Source organism: Larimichthys crocea, chromosome VII (genome assembly GCF_000972845.2).
Source record: "Larimichthys crocea isolate SSNF chromosome VII, L_crocea_2.0, whole genome shotgun sequence".
NCBI lineage: Eukaryota > Metazoa > Chordata > Actinopteri > Sciaenidae > Larimichthys > Larimichthys crocea.
Window position 1 is genome coordinate 12,395,801 of NC_040017.1, and position 15,900 is coordinate 12,411,700.

The 15,900-nt window shown below is 41.0% G+C and overlaps 1 protein-coding gene across 4 annotated transcripts in view; it reads right to left on the reverse strand.

The window, feature by feature from the left end:
* Window positions 1–2,500: 2,500 nt before the first annotated feature.
* The window catches only part of LOC104940504 (galactosylgalactosylxylosylprotein 3-beta-glucuronosyltransferase 1), a 67,622-nt gene continuing 54,222 nt past the window's right edge, over window positions 2,501–15,900 (reverse strand). For 2 of the 4 annotated variants that reach the window (XM_019268217.2, XM_019268215.2), the window contains exons 4-9: window positions 13,364–13,506; window positions 10,934–11,005; window positions 10,317–10,828; window positions 5,944–6,240; window positions 4,240–4,347; window positions 2,501–3,983 (exon numbers count right to left, since the gene is read on the reverse strand). In XM_019268217.2, coding sequence (XP_019123762.1) covers window positions 4,261–4,347; window positions 5,944–6,240; window positions 10,317–10,828; window positions 10,934–11,005; window positions 13,364–13,475 — 1,080 coding nt within the window. In that variant the 5' untranslated portion in view covers window positions 13,476–13,506 and the 3' untranslated portion in view covers window positions 2,501–3,983; window positions 4,240–4,260. The remainder of the gene's footprint in view (window positions 3,984–4,239; window positions 4,348–5,943; window positions 6,241–10,316; window positions 10,829–10,933; window positions 11,006–13,363; window positions 13,507–15,900) is intronic. The other 2 variants (XM_019268218.2, XM_010757122.3) reach the window with 2 other exon arrangements.

Consider the following 15,900-nt stretch of genomic DNA (forward strand, 5'->3'; position numbering starts at 1 on the left):
TAACGATCGGTGCTGCAGTAAAGCTCTGCTGATTAATCAGTGTGTCTTAACCAAATTGCATTGAGCTAATGTGGGCAGGTAATTTAAAAATGAATTGGTAGTCAGATTGCCTGTGGTGCTGAAGAGCCTGGAACCATTCGCTAAGTTTTGTGCATCACTAAGTTAAACGGCCTCATAGAAATGAGCCGTTCCTGTATTTTGCTATAATTACGTTAGCTTGCAAATGTATGTCACGCAACATGAAATAAGTACTGAAACGCTGCTTAATAATGTTGATAACTGATTTTCACTGACATTTAATATAAATTACACAACTTTAAACTGATAATGTTTGAATGAATGACATTGGTTAGGTTATCGTTATCGTTTCCCACTCATGATATGAATGACTACAAACACATTTCTGCATATGCAAATAAAACCTACATAAATAATATAAAAATAGATATATTAAATACTACATACGTAGGTTTCATACATCATTTGGCTCCTTAATCTTTTCTCTATCTGGCTAGCTTACTGGTAATTTAGACATTACTGAAGTCTTTACTTGCTAAGATATTCCCTGTAAGTATAACCTGGTGTGGCTTAAATCACTAGTTTCAAACTAGCTAGTTGTTAAATGTATGAACGACTTGACTCAGTAACTTAGTAATGGTTGTATGAATTACTGTAGTGAGCCAGTCTATTTGGGTCAACAAAAAAACACTGTTGAAGAAAATATCAAGGAATCTTGTGTAGAATAGTGAAATATATAGTAGTGAAATAACTGTGGCATGAATATGCATTTGAGGAAGGCACTGTGCGTCTTCAGGCATGCCCACAGGCCAGGTGTCAGGTATCTCAGGATAGAAACAGCGTACAGACACAATACTCCAGCACAGGTGAGATTCTTCTCAGTTATTTATTTCTCTTGATTCAACTAACATCTTTCTCTGAGACAGAATTGCTGTGGCAAATAAACAACCTTAAGAGTCACATGCATAAAATGTGAATCACATGAGGCTGGAAGATGACAGTGGAGATGAGGGGGGGAAAGGTAGGACTTGTGTGTAAAGTGTATTGTGCCTTTTAGAGAAGCCCTCGGAGGGTAACGCTTATTAGCTGACATTAAATACTGAATAACCTGTACTGCTAAAGTCGTTGTATAGTTAGGTTGGTTCTAGTAGACTAATTCTTTGTGAGTATTGAGATATTGCTTAATACATCATCTGTCAGGAGTCTGCAAGTTTTCAAATCAGATGTCGGAACAAAGTCGTAGCAACATCGCTCTCGAGGTGAAGCCCTTTGAGTTGTTCTGCTGCGTCAGGACACACCACAAATGATGTACAACATTACAGGAAAACTTGTTAGCACAAAATGAAAACAATTTATGCTGCTTTTTCGAAGGATCGTGTTCAAATTAGCACGGTATGGATTACAACTCTTCATTTGTTTCAGTGCTAACATTTAAGGAGTCATTTAGATTAAAAGCTGATAATGACCACTCACTGAACAGCAATGCTATAACAAGGATTGTGTGTGTGCCAGCCTGTTGGTAGCACTAAACTCTTACTGGATCGATTTCATAATCCATGTGTGCAGTATACTGTGTGTACGCATGCTTTTTTTTTTCTTTTTCTTGTTTTTTTAGAGAGAGAGCAGTTGGAAAATACAGATTTAAGGGCAAACACTGCTGTGATTCAATTGCACATCCACACCTGAAATAAATACATAAATAAATATATTAAATTTGATTTTTTTTTTCTTAAATAAATAATGGGAGGCAAGTTGAAGAATAGAAGAAATCCAGAGATAGTCTGTGATCTCCATGGCCGATCCCTGTGCAGTGTAATATCATGCAGTCAATGAAAACAGCCGGTTTGATGAGAGATACAATACAGCCATTGTCTGAATGTGCATCTTATCATATTCCAAGTGAAATATGTAATAACACGCTTTCTTCGGCTGATGAGCCCGAGAGGCTGTAATGTCTTTGTAAGTTTTCATACTGCAGCAGTGTATTTTGGGTTGTGGGGTGCACGGAGATAATCTGGCAACAGTACAGAGGCTCGGTGTTTGAATTATCTCCAGCTACTTCTGCCGGGCAACGTTAGATAAGAACCACCACTGTGTATTGCACTAGACGGATGATTTATCAAGTCGAGGAGAGATTCTATTATATGAGGTGTAGAATAACTTTGTTACAGTGTTCAGCCGTACAGCGTTACAGCTACTGATGCCGTTAGAGGTGCTCCGACTCCCTCCTGTGATCCACTTAATGTTCGACGGATGGATACAAATACAAAAAAAGAAACTATGAGATCAGTCCACGATACGGAAAAGACGGCGCGTCAACATTGCTACCCAATCATTAGCAAAAATAATTTTTAGTTTTGTTGTCGTTGTGCTTTTCTTTAGCCTGCTGTCAATTCAGAGTAACGTGTGTCATCTCATTTGATTAGTGGAAGTTGTTCATAAAGAAAAACAAAGATTTGGGGGCCATGCATCAATAATTAAAAAAAAATCTATTATTCATAATTTACAGCAGCTGTTTGAAGGTGTGTTGTATTTAAAAGTCAGCAGATGTAGCCTGAGCATCTAAATGTATGTTTAATTCTGTCTCCTTCACGTCGTAGTAAAGTGTTTCTTTTTTGGGAGAGGAGAGGGACTGACATATGTAGAGAAATTCTCTCTCTTTCATCTCTTTGATGCAGTTTTTTTTCTGTACTTACTTGTGATAGCTGACCTTTGCCAACTTGGTCCACATGAGCGTGCATAGTCACTAATAATGACACACCGTTTCCCCTCCCTGCGATGTCAGAAGCGACACTTGATGTGAAAGCTTACACTGTAATTAGGTTAGCATTCATGAGTCTACCGCGTATTTGGAAGTCTTCTCCGCGCATTATGAAAGTTTCTATTACCAAATGAAGCTGGTAATGTGCTATTACTCTTCCATGTGTTGAACCTTAGAGTGAACCTGTGCCTTGTTGTGTTTCATTGTGAGGAATGCACCAGGTGTGTGTGTTGGGGGTGGGAACCTATAAATATAGTAATTGCAATGCTTTTGTCAAAATTTGTCACTAACCCTCTGATTGTTCTCATGTTGAATTACTATTTACACGTTACCGCAAAGGAACATCATTTGTGTATTTTTTCTTTTTTTTTAAGTGCTAAGAAGTGTTAGGATTTTTGATGTTTCCCAAGCACAACAAAGGGGTACGTTTCAAACCGCAGTCTCTTCTTCAAGTGTACGGGGGGGGTGGCTTAAATGCAATGAGTTATAATGACACTATAAAATGAACGACGATAACCCAAGAGTAAATGTAGGTAAGAGAGTCAGTAGAATTGAACTAGCAAGTCAAGTGCCTGTAAAACACCCAGACCAATTAAATTAAATTAAAGCAAACATTTCATAGTTATAAAAAAAAAAGAACATTCCTTCCCTTTCTATGTTTGTTTACTCAAAGCAAAATCCACACGAGACATTATTTGTCCTTGAAGTTGTGTTTTCATCCAGGCCGGTTGGTCCGGCCCGTGTCCTTAAATCCAAGAGGAATATCCTTCTTGTAGCGTGTGCAGATCCAGACGTGTGTTTTATTTCCTTTGTTGTTGTTTTTTTTTGTTGTTTTTTCTGAGGTGAAGTGATGTTCTTTAACCTGCTTGTTTGGTTGAATCCGCTGGCTGTATGCTTTTCATATTGTGCTGTCTCTTTGTTGTTAGGTTGTCTTCAGCGGGCCGTGAAGGTCCAAGTCATGTCTGTCCACGTCGACTCTCCTCTGCACCTCAGTTTTACTAATCTGTGCTTTAATATGATACATTTGTACTGTCTTGTACTGTTCTGATTTTAAAAATGTCAGATTCAGTCAGGAGGATTATATCCCCCCTTTCAAAGGCCCCCCATTTCCTTTTCTTTTTTCTTCTTCTGATGATTAAGACATGAGCGCTGGTTGCACTTATCAAGAGACTTGGCCGTCTTCGTCCTCCGCAGGTCCAACCACCTGCAATAGAAAGGATTAAGATATACTGAGAAAGGGCGTTAAGCTTTGATTGAAGTTAATTGGATTTGTTTATTTCGTGGGTGACATTTAATAACACCTGCTGTAATTATGCCTTAACAGAAATCACATTTAAACAATCAATGTACAATGTATTAGGAAATATTAAGTACACCTGCTCTTTTTTGCAGTCTTTGTAGTTAAGAGAAAGGTCTCTAATGGCAGGCATTAAATATTTTATAAAATATTATTTATTTACCGTGCTCTGAGGGGGAAATAGTCAAATCTCCACATTGGGGTCTGTGAATCCTTTTTTCCCCTCATTTACAAGGACGGGTTTCTCCGTTCTCGTGTGCCAAACAAGTATCTAGTGAGAAAAAACACAAACAACAGCATCATCAGGAACATGCTGCTCCCTTAATGCACTCGTTCAGTATACTCTTCCCTTTTAGTTCCCACTCTGCCTCATGTTCTTCAAAAGAGTCTAGTTATTCATGACCTATCTATACCTAAAGAGGTACTTGAGTGTAAACCCTGCATTAGAAGGGTCTGAAGAGCCACCACATTGGCGCATTATCTTCCAAATACAAATATGCCAGGGCCCTCTCAGCTTGGTCCTGTGTGAAGGATAATGGCTGCCTTCAAATGAAAATGTTTTGACAGTTGGACTATGCTGTTGTACCGGCACCTTGTCGACACCCCCTGTAATTTCGTTGTGCTTACAGGATGCCTGTTGTACAATGACAATAAAAGCTTTTCTATTCTTCTTTCTACTCTTGTACTACTGAGCCTTCAGGCTAGGTTCATTTGGCCGCACAACCCGGACAAACATCCCAGGAAAAAAGGATGGAAAGGCGAACAGGATGGTGAAAATAAGTGTCAAGCTCATTTTCCCTCTCTCCTCTGCGCTGGAACCAGCCCTCCTTTCATCTTGCCATGGCAGCAGCCATGAATTATGCATAGGGCGTGTTTGAGATGTGCCAGGAGCCCACTCCCACTTTGCTCAGGTGTAGGGGGGAGGTTAATAGTCATGCTCGCATCTGAAGTGGTAGATTATAGGGAAGGGAGATGCCCACGCACGATCCCCTCCCACCCCCCACCCCCCCTCACCCTCCTTCCTCTTTCCCTCCCACCCTTCTGTCTGTCCCCTCGCTCATCTGTAATCAGTGTGACGCCCCTACCTCCCCCCTAAGTCCAATTCCGCTCTCTCAGCCGTTCCCTGAATCCCCTCTTTTCATTTGCCCTTCTGAATGGCTGGGGGAGAACAGGAGAAAAAGTTGGCTGAAAGTGTGTGTGTGTCTCTCTCTCTCCCTTCCTTTCCTCATCTCTCTCTCTCTCTCTCTCTCTCTCTCTCTGTGTGTGCATGTGTTTGTGTAGGGGTGATCGTGGTGTGGATACTGGCTAGCTAAAGGCCTCTGGCTGACTCCTCCGCCCAGAGAGAGGCTTAGTGATGTGACCCAGACCAAGAGCTGTAAGAAGAAATGGTGGAGTTGGCATGGAGAAGAATGTTGTTGCTGCTGCTGCTGCTGCACTGACCCCTGAGCCTCTTACTCAAATGTGTGCGCAAGAGTGCACGTGGGCAGTGCAGAAATACAATCAATGATATCCAACTCTTCAGCAACACATTTACTTTCCGACCATCTGAGCACAATCAGCATGTTTTCATGGATTTTTTTCTTTTGCCCAGAAATACACAGATTTCTCTGTTTCTCTACTATATTATAGGAACATACAGGAGAACTGATTACACACTGACAATCTAACAATGTCAGTCCATCAGTTACCATGTCCATTATAATGCACAAGTACTTACTTTTGATACTTTAGGTACATTTTGCTGGTGAGTATTTTTACGTTGATGTATTTACATAAGTCAAGGTGATTCCTTCAAACCCAGTTTTTACCACCATCACAAACATTTTTGCAAATCCCCAATATCCAAATATTATAAAAAGAAAATTACCTTAGTGCAATTGGCTGCTTTAGGCTCCAGGTCGTTGAGTGTAACAAGTTCCCGGAGCAAACTACTCTCCTGGTAGCCTCCCTTCACCCCACGAAGCTTAAAATACGCCTGTGGCTTGAAGAGGATGAGCCTCAGGTTGATGGCAAAGCCGGCCATGTCGATGGCAAAGGGCCGATGGGGGTCGAACACCGTCTTCCAGCCATAGACCTTTCCAGCTGCGTTGACCTTGGGGGACTCGTACCGTAAGCCTCCCACAAAGGCCACAGGCCACACAGAAACCTTCCGCGTCGACCTCATCTAACGAAGACGAGAGTAAAGAGAAGAAGGGGAGGAGGGAAGAGAGCGAATTAGTCATCTGAAAAAGCAGACATGACAATGAGACAGAGTGTTTGAGCATCAGCTGCCAGCGTTACAGCAGAACACGGACAGGAGGGTTTTTAGAGGCGCTGCTATTACTCATGCTGAAAGGCGATGATTATTGACCAAGCCATTGTGCTATGCGCAGCTGACATACTGTTAGATGAAAGCAGATCACGCACATTGTTCGGCGGGCCACACTAAAATGATGAGATAATTAGACAACCATCTTTAAAGAGAGGAAAAGAGGACAGAGCCAAGAGGCTTAAAAAGGAGCCAATTAGAGCAAGTGGCTCTAGTTGCTAGTTGGCTGAGGAGATTCTTTTTCAGGTAGAGTTCCACCGTCCTCTACTTTGTTTTGTCCTTTAATCTTACACCATCAAACAAGCTTGCCGCCCTCTTCTTTGTCTGCATCTTGGTGAGTCTTTGCCATTCGGGTAGGAGCTGCTGCTGCAGTAGTCCATGAAAGGTACGGTTTTACCAAGAGGAAGGGGGAAGGTTTAGAAAAAGCAGTCATTTAATCAAACTCAGTGGAGCAGAAATAATGATGCCGGTGCCTCTCAGTGCAGTGCAGTACAGTATGTGTGTTTGTAGTGTAAGATACATTAGAGTGCTTTCATGCAAATCAGAGCATGCATGTTAAAAAAAAAAAGAAAAAAAGTCTATATTTATATGCAAGCTTGTTTGCACGTGTGTATCTGTTCAAGCATGCGTGTGTTTGCATACGAGCTGCTGTGCTGTGTTAGATTGCCGTGTTTTCTGACGGGCTGCTGTGTGGTCAGTTCAGGGGATCAGAGGGTAGCAGAGTGTAAACAGCATGAGGCAAGCTGGGGGGCTTATGGGAATCTGTGGATTTGAGCTTTAGGGTTGAACCACTGTGCCAAGCACCCAGATAACATTTTGGCAGGGTGTTCGGTCTTAATGAGCTCTGGGTGTTAATGGCAGGAGAGGGATGGAGCTCTCATACGCATGTGTCCATGTGTTTGTGCTGATATCATTTTTCAAATATTTTCTTTTTTTTTTTGGTTGTTATGCATCCTATACATGCTTTGTCAAGCTTCTATCAACACCTGGGTATCAATCAAAAAAACTGCTGTTAGGAGCTTCCCATTTTTTTCCATCACATATATACGTACAAACTTAAATTAAAAGGAAGCTTAATTCAGGTGCTCTGCAGCTGATGTCACCTTCTCATCTAACCTGAAAATGTGAAAATGAGTGTTCCACCTGCCGTCTCAGTTGGGAATATCAGCCAGATCTCTCCTCTGTTGGCTTTTAAGCAAATGAAGGCACAACCAAGTTCCTCTCACCCCATTCTGCAAATATGCTGCATTTGAGTTTGTTCATCATTGCTACAGTTTGTACTCGAATGCCTCTGTGTGCATTTAAGCTCTATTTCTTGCTGCACTCGGAGGGAGGCCTTTGGAGACAAAGTAGCCACGTTTCGAAAATAGTCGGAGAAGCGATGCAAAGAAAAGAAATCACTAACAGAGAAAATAAAGCACACAACCAGGTCCATTAATCAGTCCTTAAGGCTGCAGAGAAGATGAAACAAATCAAAGTCTCATCCATTGTTGCCAGTGGAGGAGACTGTGGATTATTGTCCAAACAATATAAAAAGTCCTGGAGATATTTAGGTTTGGTGATGCTGATTAAATTTCCATCTTAAATCATGATTGCAAATGATAGTTTCTTGAGTGGAAATATATAATGTTGATTGTGTTAATGTGACATTTGGATGTGGCTGCTCTATTCTCAGTGTTTTGGTTAAAAAATATCACATGCTAGTAAATAACTTTGTACAAGGTGGCATACTCTTTTTTTTTTTTTTTTCATGATTTTGTTGTTGTTGTTTTCATTAAGAGATGGCCTTAAGAGAAGTTTGCATTTAATAAAGTACTGTATATTGCCAGAGCCACTGAAACTGACTGCGACTGTAATCATCTATGGCACTGAATTCTCTGGCAGCAGATGTGACGAAAGTTTAATTACAACAATACCAGTCAAAGATGTTGTGCCACTGTAAACTGTTGTGTGCAGTCTCTGTGTCGGGCTGCCTCAACCTTTTGCCACAGCAAAATTAGCAGCATTCATTTTCTGTGGAACTGCCATTGATTTTACACCATACTGTATGCCGGTGACATCACAAAATATCTCTGGTCTGACCTTAGTTTAGAGAGGTTTTGACTATTTTCCAGAACATCTCATCAGCACGTAACTATAACTCGAACTAGTTGTCTTTTTTTTTTTTCCATTTTATAATGACATTTGCAAATGTTTTGTAATTTCTCAAACTGTAGGCAGAAAGTGATAAGCCTATTTTTAACACATGGAGCAGTGCACACGACAACTTTGTCTCCACACTGGAGGAGTCACTTAAACGCCTATCTGTTTTCAAGCTGTTGAGACACTGAATATTTACTAAGGTGTCAGCAAAGTACTGAATTTTTACTATGGTGTCAGCAGACTATACTGTAGTTGCAGTCATCTCTCTGCTTTCTGTCTATCTGGCTGTCACTTTCTCTTTTTCTCTCATTCTTTTTCTGTCTCCGTCTCTCCCCCACAACCTCTCTCTCTCTCCTCCCCCCTCAGGGCCGTTACTCTGGCCCATAAATAGGCCTGTTGGAGGTGATGGAGGGTTTCTGAGGGAGACGGAGCACTTCGGCTGATTCCCAGAGAAAGGTAATGACAGGCCCCGTCAATACCCGCCGCTCCATTTACTACGGACCCCGTCTGCACTACTAACAAGACTTGAGGCTAATACTCAGAGGACCTAGACCGTGTCCGCTCAGGTAATTCAACTGATGTCAGGATGGAAGGTCTGAGATGTACTGATGACATGGCCAAACTTCTCCAGATCCCAACTGTGCTTGTTAAGTGCTAAAAAATGCTTCAAGTAACTGGGAAATTTTTAGTTCAGCCTTGGTGGTATGTTATGTAGTTCCCTTATGTAATATACCACAGATGCCTGGGGAGTGCCATATAATTTACTGTAGGTTTCCCTCAATATATTGAACTAAAATAACAGGGATGGTTCCAGAAGAAAGCATGCAATTTAAACGTAGACATTAACAATTGTACATGTAGACGTGTATTTTTTTTCTGATCTAGTACAACTCCAATCATAATATACATATACAGTACAGAATATATATATATCTCTTCTTCTTCTTCTCCTCCTTTCAGCTTTTCCCTTCAGGGGTCTTCTTCTTCTTCTCCTCCTTTCAGCTTTTCCCTTCAGGGGTCGACACAGTGAATCAGTTGCCTCCATCTAACCGACTACCTTCATGTCCTCTTTCACTGCATCCATAAACCTCCTCTTTGGTCTTCCTCTAGGCCTCATGTCTGGCAGTTCAAAACTCAGCATCTTTCTACGAATATATTCACTATCTCTCCTCTGGACATGTTCGAACCATCTCAGTCTGGCCTCTCTGATTTTATCTCCAAAACCTCTAGAACCTTAGAAAAATATATAATATTTTGTTCATCACAGCCTTTCCTATAGCCTTTTTTTGCAGTCAATTTTATTGTACTGGATCTTTGCACAAAATGACTGTAACGTATTCCTGAGGGTTCACTGATTTTTGGCTGTCCTGATCAGTCACTCCTCTGAATGGCTGCTGAGCTGTCGAGCCTTCTAAACAGGCATAACCGGCTGGGTCTGTGTGTTTTTGCTGAGAATGGTTCAATCTCCAGGGGCCCTTGAATTACCTACAGCGAGCCCTGGACATGGTTTGTTTTTCTCAAACTCAAGTGGACATCAGCAGTGCAGCATTTCAAAGGTGGATGGAGCTTGAGAATTGTCAATAGGGGCGCAGAGATGGCAACATCTTGGGTTAGTACAGACTTTCTGTTTGAGGACCAAATAGAAAGTCTGGGTTTTGATGATTGCAAATAAGATTGCAATAGTTTTGGTTATGTGTAACATTAGATGATAAGGTTTATAATTGAAGTTGGAAATTATATATTAATATAGCGTCATTCAGCTAAAAAACATGAAATATACCAGTACTGACCTCCTCAAACAGCTCCAGGCTGTATGTGTTGTCATCATCAGCAAAGTAGACGATTCCAGCTTGGCTGCTGTTGGCGTTGAAGGTCTCCCTCAGCCACCGCAGTGCCAGATTCCTTTGCATGGTTCCCCTGGGGATTCTGGGATCCCGAGTGTCACCCCGTAACTTATAGTTCCTGGGTGTCTCTACATTTAGGTGGGTGTAGTTAAGCCCTGTTTCTCGGAGGAGCCTTGTGACAAGAGGCGTTCTCCTTTGCGAGTCCTCCACCAGGATCCAGTGCAAGTTGGGAACATGCAAGAAGGTGTTTGCAAGCCGCGTCAGCTCCGCCTTCTGCACCGGCCGACTATAAGTTGGGGTGATGATGTGGATAGTAGGCAGCACATCGGACCAAGGTGGAGGCCTTGTGTACACATACTCTGTCCTCACCACCTCTACAATGTCCTTATCTGAGGCACAGTATTCCTTGGAGTCCTGCGCCTGGCCACCTGCTTCCCTCTTGCCCTCGACACCATCATCTGCAGATATGGGGATAAGAAGACATGTAAGGCATTAGTGCAACCTTGGGCTGCCCTTTGTATATTTGCCTCAGGTGACTTAAACCCAATGGGGGTAAAGTGTACCTGAGAGCCGGTGGTGGCGGACTGCAAGCCTCTCTGGAATGATAAAGATCTCTTTTACTAGGTGGTGACAGGCTGCAAAAAGTGAAAGCAGGCACCGTGAGAGGATAACACAGCTGATGGACAGAGAGACAGCGCAATGAAAGGGAGGAGGGGAGATGAGACTTTCTATTCCCTCAGTGCTGCCTTTGGGCTTTTCTTTATAAAGAAAGAAAATGTGGGTATGTGGATCTAGTAGACATGCCCTCTTTTCATGTACAGACTCCACCACAGACTCCCTCATGCTCTACCTGCGCCTCTCCATTTCCCTAGATTAGTACCACTGTGTTAGTTTCCTGCAAGTTATTATGTTGAAATTGGAAAGACTTCAGTATTCACATTGAAATACATTCTAGAAAAAATGCTGTGTATGTTACTATGAGCTGGGTCTTTTTAAGTGGTGCTGTTATCAAGTGGCAACTTATTGGACTCCACTTTTGGTTGTGAGGATGGACTGAACACAATTTTTACAAGATATTTTGGCTCTTACATCTGGGATAATATGTGGTTATTCTGCCCTACTTAAACATACAGGTTTGCATTGGTGGTAACTACACTTTTTTTGCCCACAGCGTGTGGAAATCCAGGTAACACCAAACAAAATTAAAAAGTAGAAAATTGCAAATTTTTCAGTATTTCAGCTGGCATTAGTGAATTATACCCAACTGAGATAAACGATTTCCTTTCTGGTAAAACCTTGTTCATGCATAAAGTCACCATGCTTCATGACCTATGGCAATTTAATTTTAATTTTAGGGCTCAGCGCAGCAACTACAAATGTTCAGGTGAGATTCATTGTCTGGTTTATCAACTTCTGTGGGCATGTTGGGCATTTCACAGTCATTAAACGGAATAAATAATCAAAGCTCCCAGCAGCTGCAGCACTAAAGCAATAGCTTTTTTTTTTTTCTTGTTCATGTCTTCTCTACGAAGGTAATTATAATTCTGAATGTATAAAGTGAGACAAATGTGACCGCTTGACTCCAGACTTGCACGTAAACAGTGGTGAATAGGCCAGTTGACACATACTGACTCCTGTAGTGAATGTAGCCTGTGATATTATGCCCCCAATAGTTTGGTCATGATGGATAGAATATGATTATAGAATCATTAAGGTTGTTAATTTCTTTTCATTGTGCCACAGCTAATGACAATCTTTGTCACAGTTCTGCCCGAGCTCCATTCGCACCTCCAACATACGGAGGATTTTTTCTGCAGCACATAGATTAACACAATCTGCTGATGGCCAGATGTTCAACAGAGGCTGCCAGCGAACACACTGCCAAAAAAACCTCTAGGTTCTCTTTTAAGAGCACACAAAAGGGAAAGCCTGTGTGTAAAGCTGGGTTAGATAGTGCCGGCAAAAAAAAAACAATTCTTTATACTTCATTGTGTCTTCGCTACATCCCATAAGATATTCAAATTACTGCATAAACTTAATTGTTGGCACCTCTTACATAATAGTTCAGTGAAGAAAACATATTTATTAGTGGAACTTTCTTATCAATAGTCAGCTAATCAGACACGATTTTAGGTGTATAGATCAACTGCAAAAACAAATGCTTTAATATAATTTGTAACTTCTGTTGATTCCAGACAGCCTGGGGTCATTTGTGTAAACCTGGTTTGTTTGTTAACCCTTGTTTGTGCATTCTTGACATTATGAGACCTGGAAAAAGAGCTCTATTGATTTGCTGTTGCTGTAATTTAGGCTTGTTTACTCACTCTCACATACTTGACATTTTGCACTATTGGTTTGTGGTCTCATGGGGGATGATTGTGAGGCTCATGTGAATGTGTATTAATGACTCAAGACTGGTGTGCAAACGAGAGGTTACACGTGGACGTAAGATATTCCATGACGCAAAACGAGCAGATAGTTATTACTTCAAATTGCTGTTTCCAACTAATTTCCACTGAGTGAAACCGGGGGGACTGTTTTAAACGTTTTGAATGATTGATACACTGCTGTATACTACATGCTGTCTGTGAGACAAACACTTGTCTTGAAAATATTGATTGGTCCAAGGCTTGTTTCTTAACACACCTCATTGGGCAGGCTATTATCAACATAATAAAAATAAGAATGCAGATTAGAAACTAAGCAATTCATTCTGTTCATCTCACAGACTGAATATATGATATAAAACTAACTCCCAGATGTATGAGAGAGTGTATATGTGATGATGATGTCTTCACCATGCACATAAACAATCCATATTGATGAGGTTTACCACGACCAGACAAATGTTATTGAGCTCTGATGAATCCGATGGTCATGGTTACTGAGTGCCTGTAAATGAACGGCTTGTTGTCTACGCCTGAAGTGTAGTGTTAGGTTCAAGGACCCACTTCAGGTTTGATATTGCCAGTGAAGTGCAGTGCATGGCGTACCCTTGCGGATGGCGAGGAGTGGAGCTATAGCGCTTTGGTGCCAAACAGTGATGAGCAGAGTCCAGGGTAACACGATCAACACGATGGCAAGAATATCTCTTCTCTTCGGCATCTCCAGGATTGGTTATGTGGCTCGGCATTACCTGGAGGGAAAAAAAATATATCCAGAAATATCCATTAAATACGCAAATGTGTCTTCATATTTGCACAGAACCTACATTTAGACAAATAACCTACACCACATTCAAGCAAATCTCAATTACTCTGAAATGGGGAGGCACATTCACAGGACCTTAATTACCATTAGTGGCCTCTGAAACACCATATTAGGCTAGAGGACACCCATATTCATGAGTGTCATTGAAGAAAGTGAAAAAGCACTTCATTGGCACAGAAAGTGTGCAATTTTCTACTCAGAGCTGTTATTCTGCAGCAGACACAGCACCATTACAGCCTCACCAAAAGGCATTAAGAGTGGACACAGCACCATTACAGCCTCACCAAAAGGCATTAAGAGTGGAAAGAAGGAGCAACCAATGCATAAGATATAAGTTAAAAGAATAAATGTGCATATATATATATATAAAAAAAAAAATCATGTAATTGTGTATATCACAGCCAAATGAAAGGAAGGTCAAAGCCACTGGGGGAGGCCATGGAGCAGGAGCCTGTGCCCTCTGCCAAACTTATGAGCTCATCTGTGCCATCACTGAGGACGGGGCAGTGACTTCATGCCCAGTTCTGCAGCTATTCACCGGCCAAATGGCAGGAAACGATGTCACCAGGCTGCGGACTGACTCGCAAATGTGCAGAGTCCAGATCACTTGGTTCAGCTTTGTATCTCTTTGAAAATGTAATTACAGCATTAAAGCCATTAACTGGGAATTAATTACAATGACATCTACATGAACAAATTTAACCTATCATTTATTTATGATTCCTCACAATTTGATTAAAAAATGGTATTAAGTCTTTCTAGCTAGTGTACACTTAAAAAGATTTAAATGTCAGTGCATTGTGTTTTTGTTTTAGGTCTAACAAACTAATTAAAAATGAATGGCACATCACTGCCACCAAGTGTACAGTTTGTGATTTCAAACAATAGGTATCCCCAGTTTGTGCCTCAGCTGCCATACCTTGGAATTTTCTTGTATTGCCTTAAAATTGATCATTTGTGCTCAACAAATCTTTTCTTGTTTATATTTAACTAGCTAAATTTAACAATTCATTCAATATCATTTGTTCTTTTCTATTTTGGAAACTCACAGCAATGAAGTATTGATCTACTTCATGCTGTGGAATCTACACTGGTAAAGACATTAAACATGGTTAATCTGGTGTTTGCCCAGTTAATGCCCACAGGCTACCCTCTTATGAACTAAACAAATAGCAGCCTGTAGCACCAGAAGGTAAGAAGATGAGAATGTCTTCCTCCTCTAATCTGCTGACTAATGTGTGCTATGCAAAGAGCAAGTGCAAGTGATCAGATGTGATTTAATATGTTGGATTGTCAGAGGCTTAGCACTGACTGCTGGTTTCATTGTGTGCTGCTGGATCCGTTGACTGTGGGTGCTAGAAAGTAGAGACTTTTTTCAGAGGTAAGGAGATATGGAAACATATCTAGTACCCAGCTGCTTTAGATAACTGAAATAATGTCCGTAATTTTAGATGTATTTTCTAGTAACAAATTAATTCAGACATGTTACTGAAGACTGAAATTAGCCTGCATGGTTTGAATAAATATCTCCTAGTACCAAATGTGTCTTTTGTTTTGCAGTGTTTGGAACACCTCTTGGTTACCTAAATTGAATGGAATGTGGAAAATGGAAATTAGCATGCAGTTCAATGTGTTTATTTATTTTCTGTTTAAGTTTAAACTGGAGGCGGTGGTCCATCCTTTCTTGCAGAAGCTGCTTGAAGCCAAAAAGTTTGATTTCCAAGCATAGAATCACCCAGATCTTTCCCATATACTTCTGATTGTGGCCCATAGAGGAAGCGTATGTGACAGTGTGCTGCTGTGCCAAAACACTCGCACATTACATGTAGGCATTAGGTATCGTGAAAGTGTGAGACAGCTATACGTCTACTAAAACAGGTCCTTGATGTCATGTTATATTGCCATATTTTGGCTTTTGCTGAAACAATGCACCACCTTGAGATAATCCGAGACATGGGAATAAAGAGACCTCTTTCTTCTCGTATTGCTGGCCTGCCATTTTTAATTACAGTTGCTAAACTATGTTTGGATGGTTGCTGTTCAGGTAACGGGGTTAGCTAACGGTCAATTGTAAGAAAATGTATTGGCGAATAAAAAACATAGGACTGGAGTTCCTCTCTTAACATCTTATGCATAACCGACTGCATTTTTGTGCAATAATCTGCCAGAAGTTGTTGTGAAAAGGACAAACAAACATTATTCAGATATATACGTTGATTCTACTCAAAGGAAGAATTTGGTGTAGTTTGTTTGTTTTGGATTGCATCATTATATTTCAGACTTGCTTAATATTGTTTCCATTCTCTGTACTGCCTTTCAT